Source organism: Pseudorca crassidens, chromosome X, assembly GCF_039906515.1.
Source record: "Pseudorca crassidens isolate mPseCra1 chromosome X, mPseCra1.hap1, whole genome shotgun sequence".
Classification (NCBI taxonomy): domain Eukaryota; kingdom Metazoa; phylum Chordata; class Mammalia; order Artiodactyla; family Delphinidae; genus Pseudorca; species Pseudorca crassidens.
In genome coordinates this window covers 118327672-118349615 of record NC_090317.1, presented here as the reverse complement: position 1 = coordinate 118349615, position 21944 = coordinate 118327672, and the positions used below count along the sequence as shown (strand labels likewise).

Below are 21944 nucleotides of genomic sequence, written 5' to 3'. Positions count from 1 at the left end.
CCACCCAGTCACCCCAAAACTGCAAACGCAGTGCTCTAAAGTCCTAAAAGGCCATGATTTAATGAAAACTTAGGAGAAAACACAAGCTTGCTCCCCCTTTGTGTTCAAAGGGAGGCTTTATGAAACTCTATGTTCCTGTTTTGAACATGGTAAAGCAAAAGAATTTTCAAATTATCAGGGCTGCTTTTCATCCCCCTGGGACTGCACCTTTCACAGTGTCACTGAGACCAAAAACAAACCAAAAAAACCCGAGAGCAGCAAATTACTCCTGCTACTTAGGCTTTTGCTTGAAAATTGTTTTTAGGGACATTTTCTTTGTTCTTATTTTCTTCGGCCCTGAGTGGGGAATAAGCTCATTTTCTTTTCCTTTCACTGAAATTGGAAACTATATCTTACAAAAAAGAAAGAAGTATTCTCTGCCCAGCTCCGCATTGAAAAGAGCCTGTAAAATCCAGCCCTTTTGGTCACAGTCAGCGTTCCCGCATGGGCCGCGCTGCACCCTCCACCCCCTGGCAGGTGCTGAGCTGAGGCGCGCATCAGGTACACTTGCTGACGCACTCCAGCAACTCCATCCGGATGGCAATGCGGACGTGCCAGCCCAGCGGGATGAGCCGGATGAAGCGGGAAATGATGGGGGGCCGCAGCAGGTTCTGGACTGTGGAGGTTCGGTCCGAGTTTCCATAGAAAACCTAAAGAGAGGGAGGAAATCCTATCACCATCACAGAAGAGGAGAAAAAAGGAAGACAGATTCCTGTCTGGAGTTGGCCCCAACTTTTAACTATGGAAAATCTCAGTGCTGAAAGGGCAGAGAATTTGCTGATGTCCCCCAAAATCTAACCTTGGATGATTGTCAGCACCTACATGCTCCAGGCATCAACTTAAATGAATTAAAATTAGGTAACAATTCTTCCTCAGTAACACTAGCTGCTGTTCAAGTGCTCAATACTGTATGTGATTAATGGCTGCCATAGTGGATACTGCAGATAATAACATTTCCTTCATTGCACAAAGTTCTACTAGACGGCGCTGATAGAAAATGCTGCTTGATTCTTATCACCAATTTTGTGATTTAATCCTTTGCATTTTGACAAGAATTTTGAAAAGGAGCACATTATACTTTAGAGAGGAATGTTCCCATGTTCCAAAGGTAGCCAAAGTGGGGCTCAAGTGAAAACTTGTGAGCTGGCTCTAAAGTTGTGAGCCAAAGCTTAACTGTGTGTGTCTACATTGATACAAATGGCAAGTACTTTTTTTTTTTTGCGGTACGCGGGCTTCTCACTGTTGTGGCCTCTCCCGTTGCGGAGCAGAGGCTCCGGACGCGCAGGCTCAGCGGCCATGGCTCACGGACCCAGCCGCACCGGGGCACGAACCCGTGTCCCCTGCATCGGCAGGCGGACTCTCAACCACTGCGCCCCCAGGGCAGCCCTGGCAAGTACTTTTTAGACTTTTTTTGGAAAAAAATATTTTTAAAAAACAAAAAGACATAAAAACTAGAGAGAAGATTCTCGAAGTGGGAGAGCAGTGCCCAAAATAGAAAAAGGTGTTGCTTCCTGTGTTTTGGGATGTAACAGCAATTACACAGTGGCTGTAACATAAGGTACAATGGATATTTGGCTATATCTTCAAAGAAACTTCTGTGCACTTTTTCCAGAGTCCTAGTGCTCTGCCCAATGACACTGGAACATTTCATTTCCTTCTGGAATTATCTCCTGAAAAAAAATCTGGCTGCCACATTGACCTCATCCATACACAAATCAAGAAGGACCTCAGCTGCCATGATCTTGCCTTTATTTCTTCCCAATAGCAACACCCCACATCCCCTTCTCTAAGCTGTTTGCCCTTGAACCTCTTTAAATCAGGAGCCCAGTGAAGAAGGAGGATGGAACAGGCTCCAGACCTCACAACTGCTGGAGTGGAGCGCTTCTTTGCAAAGAACTATCAAGGCCTTCAGAAACACAGGTAGAGCTTGAAAAAGAATTTTCATATCTTTTTGAAAAGCCAACTAATAAGAACAAAAATGAAATAAAATGTCCAAGTATCAAGATGGTTTTTCCTATTGTGTTCAAACTCCTTGAAATTTCAACCCATGAATGTCTTGCTGTACAAATTGTCATCAAGAGAGTACGGAGCCTTCTGATGTTCAGCTGCACATGTCTACTTAACCTGATGAAATGTCCAGATTAGCTGGGGGAAGTCCTCTCAGACAAAAGGGCAGTTAACATTTCCAAACAGCTAGTGAGTTTTTAATTCATTGCAGATAACATTTTATATGTGTGTGTGTGTGTGTGTGTGTGTATATATATATATATATATATATGTAAAATATTGATTATATATTTATATGTGTATATATGTGTATGCATGTATGAATATACATATGTGTGTATATGTGTATATATTTATATAAAATATATAAAATCAAAAGCCTACTGTGTTCAGTCTGTGATGAGCAAGAATTGGGTGGGTCTCAGCCCTCAGAGATTAGTAGGATATAAAGTTGCTCAAAGGTTTAAGTGACTGTTTCTTCTCAGCTGGACTTGTTTTAACCATTTATACAGTTTAGTGGCTAATTTGTTGAGATTGTCGGTCTCAATAGTAAGGAGAGGCCATATCTACATAAAGGGACAAGAACCTAGCCACATCAGTAGTAGATCAAGCCAGACCCATGCAGCAAAGTGTTCAAGGTCCAGTGACTTGGGCAGAATCCAAATGGCCAGTCTTGATTATTCAAGCAACTCTGTGCTGATGTGAGAATTCAGACTTCTTTTGCACATACGATGGCACTCATTCGCAAACTGTGCTAGACATGAGGGATACAAGAAAAGACCCCTGCCTCGTCGTCAGAGAGCAGATAGTGTTGTGGGGAGAAAGCACGGATGATTCACCATACCGTGGGGTCAGTGTTCTGACAGAGGGTGGCGACAGGAACACAGGGACGGGTGGGAGGGGTGTCCCAGAGGGGCTGTGTTGAAGTTGGTTTGGGGTAAGCCCGACGTACCCGATTGTTTCCGGTCTGGTCCTTATAGTAAATCCAGTTCAGGCTCTCATCGGTCCTGTACTGCACACTGTACTTGGTCATCCACTCGTCGATGTCACAGCGCCCCTGGGTGAGGATCCCCGAAATCACCTTGACCTCCTTCAGATCTATCTGCAACCACTGGCTGCTGTCCTGGAACTTGGAGAGCCAGGCGCACCTGCCGCGGACACAGCGAGTCACCAGGAGCCTTTCCCCGTGAGCGCCTCCAAAGAGCTGGGAGGTGCTGTCTTTTGAGGGGATGCCAGCACCTGAAGAGCCCCCACAATGCTCGGGCAGTCTGAGCTGCAATCTGTTAAGCACCCAGAAGCTTGTCTCCGAGAAGTGTCCGGCCTCTGTGATACTTGTATAGTTTCTCCCTGCACCTCCACCGCCCAAGGAAAAATTGTCAGATTCAAATAATTTGTCAAAGAAATGCCTTCAACTGTAGCTGAAATCACCTTTGGCGTGTGGTTGAGCATGTTTTTCTTCAAAACATGCAAATCCATGGTAATCGCACCTTCCAGCCCCCTTCCCTTTTCATTAGTCTCCCCTGATGTCCTTTTTCCGTAAGTCTTTTTTTTTTTTTTTTCTTTAATTTCACTCTCTTCATACCTATCTGCGTCTCCTTCAGGTGCTGTTATCCACGCCATGGTAGGCACCATGTGCAGAACATGGAACCAAGTGGCTCTGCAAGGGCTTTTCACAATTGTAAAGCAAAGCAACCACTGAAGGAACTGATTTATTTTTTAGTTAATATCCTCATAAGTTGTGGAAACCTATAGTTTCCCTTTGTGGCGTGTGAGTGTGTGCGCGCCTGTGCACGTTAATAAGCTTCTCGGGGACTCGGCCCTTGGCAGCCTTCTCTTCTAATTCTGGACTTGCTCCTTGGGTGGCTCCTGACTTTTAGGTCCATCTCAGACTTTTTCTAAATTCTAAACCCTGAGAATCAATTGCTAGCTAGACAGCTTCTACTGGATGCCATATAGCAGCTCAAATAAAACATGTCCCAAAAGAGCTCCTAATTATCCTCACCCCAAACCCTCATTCCAGTGTTCATCTCTCTGAATTCTACCCCCTTCCTCTCTGTCACCTCAAACATCTAATCCATTTCTTGGCTCCATCTCCAAATGTTTCTCAAAGTCGTTTACTTCTCTCCATTTCACTGCCACCACTCTAGCCCACGTCACCCTCAGTTCTTGCCTGGACAGCTGCCATAGCTTACTTAACTGGTCTCCTTGGATTCCTCTCCCCACCTCACCCCCCGCCCGTACCCCACACCAAACAGCTCTTCCCACAAGAGCCAGAAGATTTTACTTAAAACCTAAATCTGATTGTGATACTCCCCAACTTTAAATCTTCCTCTGATAGAGTCTGCTCATTGTCTCCCAATATCCTCTTCCCATTTCCTTTAGTAATAGAACCCCTAAATTTTCTCTGGGCAAGAGGCCACCCAACTAAGATCACGACGTTTCCCAGTCTCCTCTGTAGCTGGGTGGGGCAGTCGGACCAGATTCTGATCAATGCGATGTAGATAGAAGTGGCCAGCAGGATTATGTATGTATCCTTAAAGGAAAAGTATATGCACTCTGCTCTTCTTTTCTCCCTCCTGACTAGAATGTGGATGTGATAGTGGAAGCTAGAGCAGCCATCTTGTACCCCAAGGTGGAAACTTCATGTTAGGGTGAGAGAACAAGGTAGAAAGAGTCTGGGACCCTGATACCATCCAGCTGCCATAACAACCCTAGACTGCCTGATCACCTCCAAGTTGATTAAGTCTCTGTATTTTGGGGCTGTTTGTTACAGCAGCACAAACCTGTATTCTAACTAATGCACATTCAGGGTTCTCCCATTATCCCTAAAATAAGGACCACAGTCCTTAACATGACTTATAAGGCCTTGCACCATCTGATTTCTTTCTACTTCTCCAGCCTCATCTCACCTGTGCGCTAACCTCACTGGCTTTCTTTACAGTCCCCATCCATGCACTTGAGGGATCTTCCCAACTCAGGGCCTTTGCACCGGCTGTACCCTGTGCCTCTCTCCCCTTCCCCCCACCTGGCCAACTGCAGCTCTCAGGTCAAAGATCTTTTCCTTAGAAAGCCTTCCCTGGTGCTTCAAGTGGACCAGGTCTTTCTTCTCCTCTGCAGCACTCATCACACTTGGCGGATGGCCAGTTGTGCGACAATGTGCTTAGAGTCCCCCCTCTAAACTGCGTGCTTCTCGAAGGCGAGGAGCTCATTCACCTTGTTCACTGCTGTATCCACTGTCCTTGGCACGTGGAAGGCACTCAGTCAATATTTGTTGAATAAATAAATGCATTCTGTGTCGTTCATTTATTACAGAGACCTACTTTTTCAAATCACATGAAAAAAAAAAAAATCGCCTGAGCCTCCTGCTCTGCTTACCCAAAGCCTTGACTATTGAGTCGGGCCTTGTTGGCGGTCCAGGAGGCATACCAGCCCACGTACTGCTCCAGGTTGGAGCAGGTGATCTGGTCTGGTGTAACCTCTCCTGACTCGAAACCCAGGGGCTTATGATATGGGCATTCTGGGAAAGGAAAAACAATGCACATTAAAACACTCATATCGCATGGCAAGACTCAACAAACACGGCATGATCAAAATGACAAATCCGACCCTCTCGTTCGCGCTTTGTAAGGTGGAGGATGTTTTCCTTGGTGGCGCCGTTCACAATGGGAGGACTGGGTCTTCATCCTCTTCACTGCTCTTGCGAGAAGAGAGTGAAGATGAAGTAAAGGGATTGCCATAGAGACTCACAATATTCATAAAAGGGAAGTAGTTCTATGGCAACCTCTTGGTGGTGGGGGGGAGAATTTTGAGAAATACTTCACCTCCTCCACAAACTCAGAGACCTAAAAACCAAGAGGTTCACAGGAAAATATCATACTTAAATGTCATACTCTTTATTTTCCTCATTAACACGGGTTAGCCATCCCACATGATGACAGGAAGGCCCCTAATTGTCCTCAGGCAGCATATGATGCCAATTATAGGAACAAAACAATGGTGAGAGGCAGGAAGGGCAGTTATATATTGAGACTGACTTCCCACTTGTAAATTGCAGTTTTTCACTAGTCTAATGAAAAAAAAGGGTGGGGCGGGAATGAAATGCATCTAAGTGACTGTTGAATAAGGAACAGTTGAAAGGAGCTGCTTTTTCCAAATAAGAGTAGCCGAAGCTGGTTCTTGTATATTAATTGCTGCTTCTCACGGATTTCCTCTCACTAATTTAGCGTTCAGTTACCTGGTCAGAGACTACCAATTGCCAACCCAGTATCCATTCTTCCCTGCTTTTAGACTAAAGAACCCTAATTTTGTTGGGTGCAGCAACGTAGCCAGCTAAAAAAACAAAACAAAACAATCTTTCCCAGCCACCTTTGCAGTTTGAAGTGACCACGTGACACAGTTTCTAACTCATGAGATAGAAGAGGATGTCTGCTGGGGATTTCCGATCAGATTTTGCTTGCCCCCTCTTTCTTCCTCTTGCCTAGAAGGAAGACCTGATGGTTGGTGCAACAGTAGCCATCCTGCACCCTGGAGGTAAGGCCAAGAGAACTGAAGAGACCTCAGCCCTGATATCTTTAAGCTGCTCCTTACCCCTAGTCTTTTTACTGTGTGGGTCAAAGAAAAACTCCTATTTCAATAAGCCACTATTTAGGGGGTCTCTTATTTATAACCAAACCCAGATTCTAGCTGAATTTCTTTAGAAAACAAATGATAAACTTAGGCAAATACATTCTCCTAGTTTCCCAGTTGTGAATGATAAACTTCAAGTAAGGAAGATCAAACTACTTTCTTTCCATGTATAAATTTGAGTTCAGATTGAAAAGCCAAGTGTATTTACTGGGGCATCATCACCTTCAACAGCAAAATGAGTGCTGAGGTCTTTCTGGCAGATAATTTTCAAAAGTCAGGAAAACTGAATGAGGCATGTAAAAGCTTGAATGCCATCCTGGGGCTCCAAAATGCCTGCGGGGGTAGTCATGCCCTGTCCCCAGAGGCTGAAGACAGAAGGACAGCTTCAGGCCTCTGGCCAGGGCAGCTTAACTGCCTTTCTGCCCAGTGAACCAAAGAAATAGGGCCAACTCCCACCAGTAACTGCAGCTCAGCGGGGCGGGGGGTGAGGGGACAGCATTTGTAGTTTATCAAGTACCCGAAGCTTGGGGGGGCGGCCTATTAAAATAATGTCAAGGGAGAGAGAATAGGAGCGCTTTCTGAGCGACTCCATCACGCCTTGTGTGGCCAAATCATCAGGGCTTGTTAAGAACGCAGTTTCCAGGATTCCACCCCCAGAGTGGCCACATTTTTAACAAGCACACTTTGAGAACCTTGGTCTGCCAGGGAAGACATTGGCTGGAGGATTCAGGGGGCCTGGCGCCTGTGGCCTTGGGGACTTCTCCACCTCCTCAGCTCCCCTCTGACCTGGAAGACAAGCTCAGCCATGCCACTGGAAGGAGGGACAAGGCCCCAGCGTCAGAAAGCTGGGTTTCAGTTGGGCCCTCGGTCGCCACTTAAATTCTAACTGTGGATATCTCTAAGGACCGTCCATCCTGAACCTCCCTTCTCTTGCTCCAGGGCCACCAGCTCAGAGGCAAGAAGCAGAGGGGAAAGAAAAGCCATGGCCACCTCTCCCGATTGCTTTATTCTTGGCATTTTGCTCTTTCTCTATTTTCCCCTCACATCTCTTTTGCCGTCTCTTCCCAGTTAGCCCATCTAACAGTTAAGAGTTACACTGAAGGGACCTGGCCAGTGGCAATGGTCTTGGAGGCCTGTAAGGGCTTGTCCAGACGTGGATCCTGCCCATACTCTCCAGGGGAGGCGATGAGCTCACCATCCCCATGGTTTCAGCCAGTGTCTGAGAGCCAGTGCCCAGCCCCCGGGCCCCAAGCTCCATCCCACTGCCACCTGGATATTCTCTAAGTGAACAGTTTCATCTGGGTGACCCGAAGATGCTTCACACTCATGTGTCCAAAACTAAGCACCCAAGCCCCAAGCCTGCCCCTGTCCAGTGCTCCTGTCTCAGGCATTGGCGCCTCCAGCTACATAGCTGCTAACCCAGAAAAGGCAGTGTTCTGGCCCAAGGCACAGAGCACAGACTCTGTGATGGGTCTCAGCCTGGGCGTCACCTGGAAAGTTATAGAAGTGCTGGTGTTCAGGCCACACCCCCAGAGATTCTGATGTCATTGGTCTGGGGCATGACCTGGGCATGGGGTAAATCTTCAGGTGATGGTAATGGGCAGCCAAGGTCAAGAACACCTGCTTACAGCCAATTCGACCTAGGATTGGATCCCACTCTCCCTCTGGTGAGCTTAGGCAAGCTGCTCACCCTCTCTGGGTCTCAGTTTCCTCATCTGTGAAATGGGCACAACAGTAGTCCCTGCCTCCATAAAGTTGATTTGGGATTACATGAAGCAGTGTTTGTAGAGTGTAGAGCCTGTAGTGCCTGACCAAAAATAAGCAGCTAGTACTGGTGTAATAGGGTGAATTTATGAGAGTATATTAATGTCTTGAGTTGTGTATGTTTGTTTTTTATGGTGAAGACTCACCAGGGGAAAAAAATCTAGCACCCCTCTACCCAAGTCTGTCTTGCCCCCATCATCCTCCCTACATCACCCTGAGAAAGTCAGCTTCCTATTTCTAAACATTTGGAGTCTCCTTGCATCAGGAAGGAATAAGCTGTTTGCACACGCATGAACGTGATTTGAGAGAGGAGAAGCCTGTTGACAGCCTAGCATCTCTCAGGCTTATGGATTTGGAAGGTCTAGGCCTCAACAGGAACTAGCTGACTGTCCCAGAGGAGGTGGCCAGAGGCTTTGGGCTTTGCCCCTTGCTGGGTGGTGGGGGGCTCGTTGTAGGGGCCTGATCTCAGTGGGGAAATGGTTCCTCTGAGGGGGCTGGACCAGGGATGGGGGGCGGGACCCCTGAACTCTTGACACCCTCAGAGACTTGGGAAGGTCACAGGACTGAGCTTGGTTCAGAGGGATAAGGGCACCAACAAGGTGTCTGCCTTCCCCTGGGGGCTGCCGGCCGGGCAGGGAGCTGCCCTCAGCCTGAGCCTGGGCCCTGTGCCGAGTCAGCCCTTGCAGGCCCCTTGGGGGCAGGGGGGTGGGGTGGGTGGGGAGGTGTAGTCCAAAGGGGAGGGTCAGAATCTTCAACAATCCTCCTGTCTTTAGACTCCACACAGCCCATGATAAAGGGGGACTCAAACCGGAGTTATCTGAAAATTGGAAAAATAGAAAATGTAACATGTCTCCTGCTCTTTGTGCCCTGGAGTGAAGGGCACTCCAGTTACATGATTACTATTTTCCCTGTCTCCTCCTTTCCCCTTCACCTGGACACCTCTCCTCATCCTTTGGATCTCTGCCCACTTGCCCAGCTCCCCAGGTCTGTCTAGCTCACCATGCTTTCCTGAGCCGAGCAGAATGCCTGCATGTGCTAGGCACTCAATAGATATTGAGTGGATGGATGAATGGAGGGATAAACAAACTTCATCACCCCATCTCAGGTGGCCACTGGGGATAAGCAAAGAAAATGGCAGGAACAGGAAGCAGGGAGGTCAGGGAGGAAGTGGGAGTTGACTGGCCCAGAGAACTCCCACTGGCCTAATCAAAAAGAAACTGTCAATTGAGTCTAAACTAGTATCAAGCGACATAAATAATGTTGCTGGAGGAATTAAAGGGATCCTCTTTACACACACAGAATACGTCCTTCCCAAGTTTTCTGCTCAGTGGAGGTTACTGTAAGCTATTAAGCCTGTTTCTACACTCATTTTACTCTTAAGGAAACACCTGCCTCTTCTGAGCGATGATTTGATAATGAGATCGATAAAGACATAGTCATATGTGCTGTTAATCCAGGCTATGCACACTTAACATACTAGCCTTTCTTACGCAGTAGATAATTTCTCGATGTGTAGACATATAAAGGCCAGACATGCTTTTAAACAATATTAACCGAAAGGAACACAAAGAAGAGTTCGGGGCCATTTTTGACAAAAGACATGTGAACATTATTATACACATGTGTTAGACTTGAATCTATATGATGATGTAGTGGAATACAGAATAATATTTATAGAAGAATAGGGTATAAACTTGAATATAATATGGAAATATAAAATCCAGAATATAAGTAAAGCGTTGAGTCATTAGATTTCTTATGCTTTGATACGTTCCCTGCCGTATTTCCCCCTCTCAGAGTGACGAGGTAATCTTGGCTCAACTCTGGAAAAGACAGACGTTTTAATATAATAGTGTTAAGCTGAAGATTAGGAGGCCATAATGCACCTAGCTGGTCACCTTCTGTTCTGTGGGTAGGGCCCCCTGGCAGTAACAGCCAGTGTGCACCTGTGAGCATCTCCTGACAGCTCTGAGTGACCCTCCTGTCCTGTGCTTTCTAGGGCCTCCTTCCGTCCTAAGTTGGACTCTGGTGGAAGCGCTGAATCTCAGGATCCAGCAAGACCAAGCAGCGTTCGAATGAGGATCTGAGGCACTGACAGGCAAGTAAATTCTGGAAGGTTGTGGCTAGTCCTGCTGCCCTGAATCATCTCTCCAGTGGAAAAACAAATGAACATTAATGAATCAACCATTTAACACTAAGGCTGCATTTTTTTCCTTCCTGGGAATATCTGTGTTGTTAAAACAAAACAAAACAAAAATGAAAACCCCAGTGGGGAGAGGAGAACACTTAAGCTAAAAGAATTTCTGATTTCAGAACTTCAAGTTCATGGCAACTGTGTAGGGGAGAGAGCCTGGGCAGCCCGGATCATCTTTCACACTCCTCAGACACACAGCCCTCCTCAGCTGCACAGTTGATCAGGTCAATGAAACCAATCCATATAAATAATCTCTTTTCAATTTCTTCTTAGAAAGAGCTTCCGTGGACTGGAATTCCAGTACGTCTCATGTCTCTAGTGAAGAGAACATTTGTTTCCAGTAAATGGTAAACTCCTCCAGCGTAGAGACAATGGTTCATTTTTGTCTCCCTATCGGCACATAATAGGCACATGATGACAGAGGGTGGAATTGAATTCTAAATGGATTATTAAGGAGGGTGCCTCAGCCTTGACTGGGCAGATCACCCCAGCACAGAATGGCTGCGGGAGCTCACGCCGTGGAGCTCAGTGGGACGTCCCTCCCGTGGGAGAAGCCCGCTGAACTCATCAGCACTTACTGCTTTCCTCACTACTGCGCCCCACTGTTCCCTTCCAGAAAGCTTAGTTCAGAAACCAATTCCTACCCCTTTAGTATATAGGAAAACAGGCAGTAAAAGCCTTTGTGGACGCCCCCTCCCCCACATTTGCTATTTTAATGCAAATTTAATGAAATAATTCAGAGAAGCTCACACGCTGCACACAAACCTCTCTCCTGGAGCTCTTATTAGGTGATTATGTAAAGTGAATGACGGGCCGCCGCATGGCGCCATCATAACCCTGGAAAGGGGGGGCAAGGACAGTTTCAGCAGAAGAGGTTCCGAGCTGTGGTAAATACTGAGCGTGGCAAATGTGTGATAGGCCGCCCGAGCCTCTGAAAGTCAGAGTGTGACCTCTTAGAAGGCAGGAAGAAAAGGAGCTGCAGTGTGCCAGGTCCAGGACAAGATGCTTTAATGCCTCATGCATTTTATTCCTCGTAACAACTCCTTACAGCAGGGTCCGTTTTTATAAATAACGTTTTATTAGAGCACAACCATGCTCATGCATTTACATTCAGTCTGTGGCTGCCTTCCATTTGAGGTGTTGAGGCCCTATGGCCCACAGAGCCACAAAGATTTACCGCCAGGTCCTTTACAGGCAAAGTTTGCTGGCCCCTGCCTTAGAGGAAGTCATTCATATTAGTCAGGAGAGGCTATTTATGCTGCAGAACGAATTGTCACAGAAATTTCAGAGGCTTAACACAACAAAGGTTGATTTTTCACTCAGGTGGTTCATTGTGGGTCAGCAGGAAGTTCTACTCCACTTAACCTCCCCAGCACCCAGACTAAAGGAGAAGCCACTTTCTCAGGCAGGGAAGTGGACCTCATTTCAGAAGAGACACGGCTTCCATCGGCTGGAACTGCTCCTGTGAAGCCACCTGACTGGGAAGGGGCTGAGAATGTGGGGAAGCACGTGGTTGTTTGGTGAGCAATGAATATCCGGGCACAGTAGTATTGCCTCCATTTGACAGAAAAAGGCCAAAGTGGGGGTCCCAGAGTTAAAAAACAATGCAGCCAAGATTCCAACTCTGGTATTTCTGGCTCAAAAGCCTGTGCTTTTCTCAAAATTGCTGCCTATCATTAGTTTATTTTCGATAAATTCCATTAGTCTCTTTCATTGAAAGTTAGGTCCCATCTTACCATCTCACCAAGGCCAAGTAGAGATCCAGGAAACTGTCCTGAACAATGACATCAGTGCAGTTTGTTGGAGCAGTGGCCATTGAGATTTGAAGTTCAATGGCCGACTGGAGAAAACCCAGAACGTGGCATTCAGGGGGTTTAATTCATCAGGGTTGAAAGAAAGAGGAGAAACAGGGTGTTCCCAAGGATATCCCAAGGATCTGGTGCCCCAAGGAGAGGGGACACTCACCCGGTATGCAGTCTAACGGGGTGGAGCCTGCAGACCACAGGGCATTGGCACCTCCTTGGCAATCGCACTTGCACGCTTTGTGGTACCAGGGATCCTCACCCTCATCCTGTGGGAAGCCAGAGGGGCAGGAGCTTCAGAAAAGTCACAGTCAAAGGCAACTGTGGTCAGCACCACTGGAAAAGCTCGCATTCAAAAACCTTGCTCATTCATTTCCTATTGTCTGTGGTGGCTATCACACTACAGCAGCACAACTGAATTATAAATCCAGTTTAACCCACACAGTTGCCGCTCATCTTTGAGTCTAGATAAATGTTTGCCACCTTGGGTGACCAGCTAAAAATCTCACAGACACACCCACGTAGAGAGCCATGTCCACCCCGTTATATCTATCTTCAGGGGCTCGAGGAGCCCCAGTCCGAGGTCAGGCGCCTTACATCTCCTGGAGGTCCCTTCTGGGGATACAATTTTAAAAGGGACTGGATTCAAGATTCCGCCATCTGATTTAAGACCTGGTTTACTTGCATTCACTCATTAAAAAAACCAGTCTTGGAGCTTGTCCAGATAAAACATGCTATTGCCACCACCAGGAAAAAAAAAAAAAACCTTTAAAAATACATTTAAAAAAAAGTGATAATCCTATACATTGTTTTGGCTAGGAAAAATCTTCAAAAATAGTAACCATATGAATTCCAGCCTTCTTACTGTAACATACCTCAGTAGACGATAATCCCAGTGTGGCTGAGCAAAAGGACATGAAAGGAAACATCAAGTTAAAAAAAGAAAGAAAAATTCAACAAATGATTCATTACATGGAAAAGTGAAATGATCACAGTCACGTAAAAGTTAACAAAGCCCCTTCTGGAAGAAGTCAAAGTAAGTAAATACGTGCCAGGAGAAACATCCACAGATGCTGAGGAAGTAGGGAAGTGACACATTCAGGTGATTTAAAATTAGGACATTGTTAAAAAAATATTTTTAAAAATTTTTTTTAGGTTTGTCTATTATCTACAGGAAATATCAAACCACAATCAAAGTGTAAATACCGTATACATGATGTGGAAAAATTGAAAATGTGTAAAATTTAACCTAAGACTAACATTTAACCTATCTTCATAGAAGTATGATTAAATAGAATGAATGCACAATTTAACAGGAAAGGAGTTTGTCTATATTAGCATAAGCTGATTGTTTACAGCTGCACTGTCCATTGTGGTAGTCACTAGTCCCATGTGGCTATTTGAATTTAAATTCATTAAATTAATAAAATTAAAAATTCAGTTCCTCAGTCACACCAGCCACATTTCAAGTGTTTGCTGGCCACACGTGGCTAGTGGCTCCTGTACTGGACAGCACAGATACAGAACATTTTCATCATTGCGCAAGTTTCCATTAGACAGCGCTGGTTTAACACACCAAGTTCCATTTCCCATTTTCAACAGAACAAATGCCTTTATTTCTTTTCTGATTATAAAAGCAGCACATACCTATTATAAAAATCTCAAACAAAACCTGAGTGTAGGCAGTAGATATAAAAGTCCCTCCTTAACCACTTTGCTATCTAAATATTGAATCTGATGCCCACCAAAAACTTTCAGATTGTTTTAGAGAGTTAAAGGAATGGTCTCATCCTTTTCATTAGAATTATAAAGCTATTTTTTCAAATTGTATCTTTCTTTAAATAATATGTATCCATTTCACATACCACTTTCGCGTGTCCACTGTGAGCCTGGCCCTGCACCAGGGCCTGGGCCTTCTGAAATGGAAGCCTCACTCTCTGCCCACAAGGGGCTTGAGGACTCAGGAGAAGATAGACCACTGGACGACACACATGGTGAGTCCTCTGCTGGGTTATGCATAGGCTGTAAGGGGAGTCGAGGGGGCATATCTTTTCACCTGGGCGGATTCAGGGCCATCTCTCAACTGTGGTCAGCAAACTGCTGTCTCTCCTGGTCCCTTGTCCACTGATGATTCGTTCCTAGAGACTCCTTGGTTCACCTGCTATGGGCAGAATTGACCGTCTCAGGTAGCAATGTAGACTAGGGAGCACCGTCTTGGTAGGAGGCCAAGCCCTGTGCTGGCAAAGGAAGTGACCAATGACTTCTTTTTGTTTGTTTGTTTATAATTTTTATTGGAGTATAGTTGATTTACAATGTTGTGTTAGTTTCAGGTGTACAGCAAAATGAATCTGTTATACACATATCCACTCTTTTTTAGATTCTTTTCCCATATAGGCCACTACACAGTATTGAGTAGAGTTCCCTGTGCTATACAGTAGGTCCTTATTAGTTATCTATTTTATATATAATAGTGTGTATGTGTCAATCCCAATCTTCCAATTTGTCCCTCCCCCACTCTAACCCCCCCACCCCCCGCCATCGATTTCTTACTTTCACAACCAATGGACTCTTCCCAACACTAACCTTACATCTTCATGCTGCAGTGTTGGGTGCTGTCAGTTCCTCCCATCTTCCTTTAGCTTCCATCACACTACTCACCTGCTTCTCCCACCACTCTAAATAATCCTTCTTAATCTCTCTCAAGAGCTCGGCTTCCTCTACTCCCACCCCCAAGATCCCGACATGTGCATTGAATGGCTTATTGGATAGCTCCCCGTAGATGTCTCTCACTATCTAAAACTGGACCCAGCCAAGTGCTGACCAGGTCATGAAGAAACCTGAACTCTCATATGTTGCTGGTGGGGGTATAAGTTGGTCTAACCTATTTTTAAAACTCTTTGGTAATTTATACAAAGGCTGGACATATATGTGCCCTATGACCCAGCAATTCCACTCCTAAGTATTTACCCACTAGAAGTGCATACATACGTTCTCCAACAAAGAAAAACATGTACTAGATTATTTGTAACAACAGTATTTGTAAAAACCCCAAACTGGAAACACTCATATGTCCATCACGAGTAGAATGGATACGAGTGGTAGATTTACACAGTGGAACACTATACTGAAATGAAAATGGATGACCTACAACTCCATGCCACAATATGGCCACGTCTCACAAACAATGCTGAGTGGAAAGTCAGATGATAAAGTGGACACACTACATGAATCCATTTAAAATGTACACAAGCAGGCAGAAGTCATCTATGCCGCTAGACATTAGGGTCGTGGTCACACTTGGGGTGGGGAGTGGCAAGGAGGAAGCCCAGGGAGGGTGTCTGGGGAGCTGGCAAAGTTCTGTTACTTGATCTGAGTGCTGGTTACTTGGGTGTGTTTAGTGGTAAAAATTCATTGAGCTGTACACTTACTTGTATTCTTCTGGATGTATGTTTTACTTCAGCAAAAAAAAAAATTTTAAACACTGAACTCATTCCATCCTTCCTCATATTGTTCTCCTTTATTTTTTTTATTTTTTATTTTTGGTACGCGGGCCTCTCACTGTTGTGGCCTCTCCCGTTGCGGGGCACAGCCTCCGGACACGTAGGCTCAGCGGCCATGGCTCACAGGCCCAGCCGCTCCACGGCATGTGGGATCTTCCCAGACCGGGGCACGAACCCGTGTCCCCTGCATCAGCAGTTGGACTCTCAACCACTGCGCCACCAGGGAAGCCCCTCTTTTCTCTATTTCTTAGCCTACTGATGGCTCCACCATCCACCTACTACCCCATCCAGAAACCTGGGACTCCTCCTAGTCACTTCTTTTTCCCAAACCCCCACATCCAGTGTCTACCGGGAGCCATCTTTCCTCTCCACCCCCACTACCACTTCCTCTCTCCTCTGGATATTCTCCTTGCTAAAGAGAGACCTTGCCTCATCCATCCTCCATACTGCCAATGCCTGACTGTGTCACTTTCTTGCTCCAGACCCTTTGTTGGGTCCCCATTACCATGGCCCCAGTTTCACCTCTGACATTTATTAGTTATATGACTGCATCTCTCTATTTCCTCATCTCTAAAATGGGTATAATAATAATGTGTCCTTCAAGGGGTTGCCGTGATGTATCTCCTGGCTACCTCTCCAAATTTATTTTTTGCACTCTCTATTACTTATAATTCATCAAATGTGCCAGGCTGTTTCATGCCTGTATGCCTTTGTGCATATGATTTCTTGACCTCAAATGCCTTCCCCTCCCAACTTTTCTGCCTACTTATCCCCTTCCCTATGAAGAGGACTTTTTCTGTCCCTCATGTAGAACTCACCGCTTGCTCTGGCCTTTGTATCCTATTTCTTTCTTATCCACAGGTTTATCTAAGCACCCGTGCAATTAGAGAAATTGATATAAAAGATAGCTGATAATGACTGGTCCCAAAGCATTCATTCATTAATTTTCTTTGAGCATCTGCTATATTCCAGGCCTAGCTTTAGGTGCTGGGGAAATACCAGTAAACAAAACAGAAAAAAACACCTGCCCTCCTAGAACTTAAGAGTCTAATGTGGGGTGGGGGGGTGGGGGGGTAGTGAATGTATAAATAAAATATATAATATGTAAAATAATGATGACTGCTATGGAGAAAAATAAAGCAGGGAGGTGGAGGGACAGGGAGTGGTACTTTGGGGCTTAGGGAAGGTTTCACTGAGAAGGTGATATTGGAGCAAAGACCTGAAGGAAGTGACATACCTGTGGACAGAGCCTTCTGGGCAGACGCAATAGCATGTAAAGACCCCGGGGTAGGCCGGTGCTTGGCGTGTCATCTAGGGGAGAGATGATGGTGGCTTGGCCCTGGGGTGGTGGCAGTGGAAGTGATGAGAAGTGGCTGGATTCTGACTGTCTTTGGAAGGTAGTGCCAACAGGATTTGCTGACAGATGACGTGGGTGTGAAATAAAAAGAGGTTCAAGGCCTGAGTGCCTGGGAGGATAGAGCTACCGTTTACTAGGGGAGGAGAAGATTCCAGGGGAAGGAGGGATTTAGGGGGGATGGGGTAGAGATGTTCCTTTTGAGAGACCTACGGGACACCCAAGTGTTGAGGTTGAGTGGGCAGCTGGGTAGAAGCTACTAGAGCCCAGGGGAAAGGCCAGTTAATGTGTACATGAACCCATAGTGTCAGCCCCACAGCTGCTCCCCAAGAACTGCAAAGTAGATGAGCAATTGGCATCTAGATGGTTTAAGGGCTGTTAATGCAGAAGGCACTCGGCTCTGCCCCATCTTCCAGAGAAGCTGGGATGGCAGAAAAGCAGAAAGGCTTTGTCAGCTGTGCCAAGAATCTCTTTTGGGGGGACCAGAGGTGAGGTGTGTGGGTCACTGACAGAGCGGCCTTACTAACCAGATCAAATTGGCCCAGAGGACGTGCCCTGGCACCGAAGAAGGTCTGTGCAGCTGCAACTGAGCAAGCCCAGAGTTCACATGAGGCCCCTCTAATTGCCACGGCGCTCAGGGCCTTTGCATTACCTGGGTCCATGGGTGGGCCCCCAGAGGGGCTCCAACTTGTGCAGAAACAAAGCAGAAGGCAAAAAGGAAAGGGCGGGGAGGTTTCTACCTGTGGAGAGGAAGAGACCCAAGAGGGAGACCTGGTTTCAGAACCACCCCCTGTGCTCAATCAGATTTCTGGCGTTGTTGCCCCTCCCGGACTCCTCTCCCCAGAAAGCATTTGTCTGTAGGCAGCCTGGGGTTGTGAGGCACCAGATCTTATGGAAATGAGCAGAGAGAGAAGGAACAACAAGCCTTTTACAAGAAAAGTTGTCACCAAGGGAGCAGCAACGTGGCTGCTGTCATCCCTGAAATGATTTAATCACCCCAAAGCTGGCGAACAAAAGCAAACATCGTGTTGACGACAATGTCTTATGATACCAGAATATAACACTGTTGGGATGAGCAAAAGAAAACAGGTCAGCCTTTAAAGGAAAAAGGGCAAGATTTCGATTACATGGTTGTCTATTTTTCTCCTCACTCAGATCATCTTCGCGATTCCTCCAGGTTACAGGTTTCCACCAGAGGGTCTGCGACGTCTGCCACTCACCAGCCTTAGATTTATGCAATAGGGCACGATTCTGCCCTTTTGCTCAAAGGGCTACTCCATAGGGAAATGCTTGTTACTGCAGCCAGAAAATTCAAGCATGCCTATTTCTCGAAATGTACCTTGCAAGGCCAGAATCAAAGTGCGCATTAGACACACTTAGGGAAGACTATTTCAGTCTGTTTGCTTGGCTGTCACTAAATACAGAGTTTTCCTTCCCATGGAAACAGGTGAAGCCGAGGAGAAAAGCATAAAATTATGAATGATAGAAACTGTCTATAACTACCTTCCAATCTATTTGAGAAACAAGAATAAGACACAGGAGAAAAACAGTAGGCTGCAATAATGTCCCTCTGGCAAAGAAGAAAGAAGGAAATTGCTTCTGGTGTGAAAGTGTTACTCTTTTAGGTGACAGGCATATTCATGGGGTAAATCTGTTATTTGTACATGCTTCAACACAGGTGAATGTCAAAAATATATGCTAGGGACTTCCCTGGTGGCGCATGCCAATGCAGGGGACACGGGTTCGACCCCTGGTCCAGGAAGATCCCACATGCCGCGGAGCAGCTAAGCCCGTGCGCCACAAGTACTGAGCCTGCGCTCTAGAGCCTGTGCTCCGCAACAAGAGAAGCCACCACAATGAGAAGTCTGCGCACCACAACGAAGAGTCGTTCCTGCTCGCCACAACTAGAAAGCCCGTGCACAGCAACGAAGACCCAACGCAGCCAAAAATAAATAAATAAATAAACTTATTTTAAAAAACATGCTAAATGAAAGACAAAAGACCATATGTTGTATGAGTCTGTTTAAATGAAATGTCCAGAAAAGGCAAATCTATACGAGACAAAGTAGATCAGTGGTTGACAGAGGCTAGGGGGAGGCGGAAGTGGGGAGTGAGTACTGAATGTCTACTGGTTTCTTTGGGGGATGATGAAAGTGTTCTAAAATTACATTGTGTGCTCCACAAATCTGTAAGTACACTAAAAACCATTGAATTACACCGTTTAAATGGGTGAATTTAGTGGTATGTAAATTACATCTCAATAAAGCTACTTTGAAAAAAAATCTGCTATCCCTGATGCTTGACACACCTGCAAGGAAGGACACACACTCACCTGTAAGATGAGGCTTGGTGATTTTTTTTTTTTTTTTGGCTTGTTTTTATATAATAGCCATGACCAAGCAGTGGAACAATATACTTCAGTAAGGTGGGTGTTTTAAAAATCATCATCGGTATGTAATCCGAAATGTACAATGCAAGATAAATAGAAGCCTGCCTCAGTTAAGAGACAGAGGTAGTGCTTTACGATGATGATTTGTGTATCCCCAATGACCCTTCATCCAACGCATAAGTGGAGTCAATCCATTTACCTTATTTCACTGTAGTAAGGATCCACTGCTGCCGTGGAACAGAAACAGCAAAGAGTAAATTAGACAAAGAACCTTTGTCTTCAGGTTCCCAGTTGTGCAGCATACATCTTTCCCCTGTGCATTGGCCTTATTTCTCTATCTGGATTGTAAACTGATTAAGTGCAGCAGTTGTATTCTGCCTTTTTTTCTCTGCCTCCTGGCGTATCCCTCTAGCTCAGGGTAGAGCACACCTAGGTTGCCAAGCCAAATTTTGGTGTGGCTGCTTTCCTTTGATGCCCGTGAGGGTGGAGGGCCTGGGTTAGGTGGGTAAGAGAATTTAAGTGTTTCAAGCCTACCTGCTGGACCACATTCCATTCCACCAGGACAGATGGGATTCTCTGTTCTTCGTGGAAATTTATGGAGCTCCCCAGCCATGCACAAAGATTGATAAGCTATAGAACAGGAAAGAGTGCTGTGCACTGTGCCTCCTGACAGCGTGTCTTTTATTACTGTTATCCCCTGACTGCGCGGGTGTAATTGAAAAGTGGCCTGATAACTTTTCTAGGGCTTATTTCCATTTAGGGGTCACGGAACAAAGATTTTAGAGTTGGCACAGCGAAAACAAGAATCTGCCAGGTGTATCAAGTTCTTACACAGCATTTGGCCTATCATAGCAGGAACTCAGAAATGGATTCTTGAACTGACATCAATGGATTCTTGAATGAATCAATGGATGAATGAATCTCAATGCCAATCACAAATAAGAGGAGTCTGAGGGTGAGCCCTGTGGATGTCTGAGAACCAAGGGTATTGGGATCTAAGCCTTGAAAGGTTCTGTTTAGATTTTCTTGGTGAGGAAGAGGCACGGAGTAAAGGAAAAACAACACCCCCCCCCCGCCCTACTTAGAAATATGTCTTGGGGGTTTGCAAAATAACCTTGGGGTTATATTTTTACAGGTCTTTCCAAATATTGAGAAATGTGACTAACACAAGTTTTGAGATTGGGTAATCATGAAAGTGAGTATTCTACCAATAAAATATAATGAGAGAGTAGAGAAGAGAATGATTTAAACCAGGGCTTCTGACTCTGTGTGAGTTTTGTCATGTCTGTCTACCAGGTCATTGGCAGAGCGGAGAGGTCTCCTCCTTCCTGCCCTCCTTATTTATTTCCTGTAACGCACATAAATACACAGTGACCACAAAGAACCAATTTCTAATGTCTGAGTTGATGGGTCCTTAAGAGTTGAGAGAGGCATGGAAGAGCATGATTTCAAAGATTGACAGAGAATTTAAAAGTTGAATTGGATGACATTTTAGAGATTTGCCTTCAATTTCTCCGTAATTAAGCATTTCACTCCCGCCAGGGCTATATTTAGAAATTTTAAAATGATTGAGTATATTGAGTCTTTGGGGATTCCTGACTCTCAGTTGGATTATGCTTTCTATTAGTGTCCAGTTGTATTCGGCGTGCTATGTTAATCCATATTTAAACTAGGGTGACCTTACACCCTGATTTGCCTGGGACAGTCCTGGTTCACACCTGTTGTCCCAGCAAAATTATTAATAGCATCCTCCACCACTCTCAGTAGTGTCCTGGTTTGGAAGACTAAATTCTATAGTCACTCTAACTTTGACTCCCCAAAACTTTCAAGAATACACCGCACTTTCTTATGAATTGTTGCAATTTATAGCTATTTCATACGATTTTTGAGACCCTTCCTTCTTTCTGTCCCATTTTAAGCATCCTTTGAACTTCAGAAGGCTCCTCACGGAACCAGGAAGCCAGTGGTGAGACAAAGAGGACTGCATCACACAAAGACAACTGTTGTTCATTAATAACACATTAATTCATTAGCATGCTTTGCTAATTGATAATATTTTAATTATTCTGGTTGCATTTCTATTAATCAGCTGTATGATTAAGTCAGTTGTATTATTAGGTATTTAATGAGTGCTAATGGTTTGATAGCACATACCTTCAGAGCCAAAGAGAAGTAAAAGCAAGAAGCCTTCTATCTTGCGTGGCATTCTCCCCTCGTCCTTAGCTGCTGCTCTTCCTTATCAAAGTGGAGAGCTTTCCTAGGAACAGCA

General features: G+C 45.4%; 1 protein-coding gene across 1 annotated transcript; it reads right to left on the bottom strand.

The window, feature by feature from the left end:
- Positions 1 to 536: 536 nt before the first annotated feature.
- On the bottom strand, positions 537 to 21881 carry RS1 (retinoschisin 1). Its single transcript, XM_067722761.1, has 6 exons — positions 21830 to 21881; positions 13308 to 13333; positions 12596 to 12701; positions 5422 to 5563; positions 2999 to 3194; positions 537 to 689 (listed from the first exon to the last, which is right to left on the bottom strand). The coding sequence occupies exons 1-6, from the start codon at positions 21879 to 21881 to the stop codon at positions 537 to 539; spliced, it is 675 nt and encodes a 224-aa protein (XP_067578862.1).
- Between the last annotated feature and the right edge of the window lie 63 nt (positions 21882 to 21944).